The 3,744-nt window shown below is 40.0% G+C and overlaps 1 protein-coding gene across 1 annotated transcript in view; it reads right to left on the minus strand.

Annotated features, from left to right (window-relative positions):
• Positions 1-2,992, minus strand: part of ERCC4 (excision repair cross-complementation group 4) — a gene marked incomplete at both ends in the record, with an annotated part of 12,237 nt that extends 9,245 nt beyond the window's left edge. The window contains 2 exon segments of the mRNA XM_009072221.1: positions 2-123; positions 2,812-2,992. Of these exon segments, the coding sequence (XP_009070469.1) occupies positions 2-123; positions 2,812-2,992 (303 nt within the window).
• Positions 2,993-3,744: the final 752 nt, after the last annotated feature.

Genomic DNA, 3,744 nt, shown 5'->3' on the forward strand with positions numbered 1-3,744 from the left:
ATGCAACTGCATTATCTGTGAAGGCTTTAATGAAGCCTTGCTTGTTCTTCTGGCGGTACAGGCGCAAGATAAATGCTTCCTGGCAGGACTCGATGATTCTGTGTGCTTTGTACACCAAAATGCCTGGCAAAAGAAAAGGTTTTCAGGTTACAAAAGTGTAAAGAAAGGTCCAACTTTGTATAGGTTTTGCCTCATAATTGTCTTGTTCTTCTAACATACTTCAAATTACAGGAATTAAATCTTCTGAAGTGAGGGCTGAATGAACTTTCTGGAGTTCAAACAAGTGATTCCTCAGTTTCAGTACCATGGAGTTGCCAAATAACAGAACTGGGTTAATGATACATGTTTAACAAAAACCAACCTTGTGCTGGAGTGGAAGGACTTAACTAGCTGTGAAAATTCTTTACTCCTGAGGCATAACTTGAACTTGAGCCTTTACAAAGGAGGAAAAGCAAATGTAAGACACAACACACCTTTACAACAAAGCAAGTTGGAGGTGTTTGACGCTATTTGAATTCTTTTGTTAGAGAAATCCTGGAATTACACACTTGTCAAGTATGTTTCACTGGTGACAGCTGAAGTGTTTACATAATCAAAGAACTTCTGAAAACATTTGTTTTGCTTTTCTCCCCCTTCTGATAATCATGTTCCCACCTGAGGACAGCAAGTCCTATCAAGTGTGTGAGTACACCACCAATTTTCTTCAGGGCTGTGGGTGTATTTGGAGTAAAAGACTTACCAGGCATATTTTAGTAAAGAGAACTGAAACAACAGTTTAGCTTAATGAAGCATTTGAGGTGAGTACTTCTGGGATTCACACTTCACTCAGCCAAGACCTGTTCAACCAAGGTTTATTTTCTCGTCATGCTTAATCGTGTTAAATAGCACATACCATCTTTTCACTCTCCCCCTACTCGAGTGAGGCCTATGTGGTACTTTGATCTGTTCACAGGGGAATTATACACACCTTTTGAAAATCAAAGCAAAGGACATCAAAACCCAATGGTTTTACCTTGTACCTACATCAGGTGACAAACTTGCAGTGTATTTAATTTCTGTAACAAGTTTCTTTCACTTGATACCAAAGAGTTAAACTAGAAATAGGGAACTGTGCCCTCAGACAGTGACTAAAACAAAGCATATAGAACATGGTTACTGGGCTAGAAATGGGGAACTCTGTGTTTTAGACTACATGCTCACTGGGCAGGAACCTGCTCCTAACAAAGAGCCCCTCTCTGGCTCCCTTTGTAGGCCCACAGTCTTCTCTTCTCCAGGCCAAACAGCCCCAACTTCCTCAGCCTGTCTGCATAGGGCAGATGCTCCAGTCCCCTGGATGCATCAGTTTTACTGTGCTGTCAAGTACATAATTTCTATTTGGCTAAACCCACCAGGAATATTTCTTCTTTACTGCAGTGCTAATGTCTTATCTTCACTTAGGTGGATTTACGAGTTCATCAGATGTTAACTCACACGTGATTCTGCATGGACTTGATAAGTGACTTTATAACCCCTAGAAATGCTTTTTCTGTGTTACCTCCTCGAGAAACACTACTGCAAATCTTTGTTGGTTTTGCAGGAGGGTTTCACTCGCAGATAAGGCACAGGAAATCAGGAGGAAATGAAGAAGCTGACCTCTGGTGGCAATGCACAACCTGTTACAGCTCTGTCACTACAGGACAGACTATTTTGTAATCTTTAGTGCACATCTTTTTTGCTTTTCTTTTCTTCTTTGGCAGGGTAGATTATTTTGTAATCTTTAGTGCACATATTTTTTTCTTTTCTTTTCTTCTTTGGCAGGGTAGAAAGGCAGAGAGGAAGGAGTCAAGGGGGAGAAGAAAAATTAACACAGGTTGCCCAGAAAATGTGTTCACTTCTTTTTAACTCAGAACTATCAGAACTGACAAATCTGGTGTCCCTTGACTCTAGCACAAAACTGTTCAAAATGTTTTACAGAGTGAAGCTTTTTATACCTTGACTAAAAGGGGAGGGGATACAGCTTCTTAAGCAGAAACTTACATTCCTCTAACCATTCAATATTCAGCTATGTTTAACTCTGAAGCTATTAACTCTTAAGATAACAGCAAAATATTCTTATATCCCTGGCTCTTAGATATCTCTTTCACAAGTTCTCCAGGCTGTAACAGAGTTTCCAGCTCAGACAGGTACATCTCTTTCACAAGCTCTCCAGGCCGTAACAGAGTTTCCAGCTCAGACAGGTACATACAAACAACAGTGCTTGGGGGAGAGGGGGAACAGAGCACAAGAGGAAAAAGCTAACTGTAACATCTTCCATATAACAACAGAAAAGGCCATGAACTATTCCCCAAATCTTCCCAAAGACAGTGACAGCACGACTTCATAAAACTGCTATTTACATGGTGTCCAAGGTGTGTCAAGACAGAGATTAGTAAGGTGTTGCTATTTTTTGGTGAGATAAGTCACCAGGAGTGAATTGTTAATGCAAACAATAGGTAGTGTGCATGGCATCTAACATCAGTTCTAATCACAGGCCAATGTCCAGCAGAACACTGCTGATCCATTTTCTTGTCACAGAAATGCATAAACCAGTATCTAAAAATAATGTGAATGGTTTCAAATAGTGTGATTAAATAAGGCAAGCAAGTTTGAAGCAAAGAAAACTGTTAAAACTATGGAAGAACTACCTATTTCCTGCTTTTACCTCAGTCTCTGTGAAAAAAAAAAAAAAGAATAAATCTCCAAACCTCAACACCAGTTAGGAGAACTCTTCCTAGAGAATTAAGCCTGATGTATTTTCAAACAGAACACTCTTGCCTTACATTAAGCTCTTACCAGTAATGAGGTTTGCAGGAATTCTGTCAGTAAGGAAATCCACCACGAGGATCCGACTCGTTGCGAAGATGACTCCTCCCTGTGTGTAGAACTCGTAGCGAGTGTTGTTTGTAACTTCATTGGTAACACGCCGAGGGAGGTGAACAACTCCATCTGACCTCAGCTGATCAATAAAATACTCCTAAACCAAACACAACAACAACACAAGGCATAGTTGTGGCAACTAATGAAAGGGATGCAAAAACCACCTTTGCTATACCTACTCTGTTAATTCTGAGGAGCTGTCCAAAACAAATTAAAACATGGTAGTATACACTACTTAAGGAAGTCAGAATTATCATGATCTTTTCTTCTTAGGTATTCTTCATTTGGTTTCAAACTCATCCAGATGATTTAAATATCTATTGTCACAATTAGCTAGATAATACATAAGTAAATATGAGCAACTTATGCTCAAAGGAGCTTATATTTTCTTATATTTCAATAGCTCATCTTCAGAGAATATGCAGTTTGATACTGCTCTGAGAACAGAGTTGGGAAGAGATGATAATTTTACTGCCCTCACCTGCTGCCAGACAACTACAGCAGGTAAGTCACACACATCAACCTCCACCTTACAAACTACAGCTGTGACATTTATACACTTGTGGTCACTATAGGGAGTCCCCAAGGACCTTACCTAGCTGATGGAGGGAAAATTCCCTGGTTCCAGGGGAAACTGAGCACCTTTTTATCACACATGTAGGGACAAACCTGTCAGCACATTTTACTCCTTTCTGCTCACTGGTTACTTACAAGCTTTGTACATACACTTGGTTTAGCTTGTTATTGTTATTAGGGCTTGCTGTTATCATAGAATCAAGCGGGTTGGAAGAGACCTCAAAAATCATTGAGCTCGACCCTACTGTGGTCACTAGACCATGGCACTAAGTG

Source organism: Acanthisitta chloris, unplaced genomic scaffold, assembly GCF_000695815.1.
Source record: "Acanthisitta chloris isolate BGI_N310 unplaced genomic scaffold, ASM69581v1 scaffold10553, whole genome shotgun sequence".
Classification (NCBI taxonomy): Eukaryota; Metazoa; Chordata; class Aves; order Passeriformes; family Acanthisittidae; genus Acanthisitta; species Acanthisitta chloris.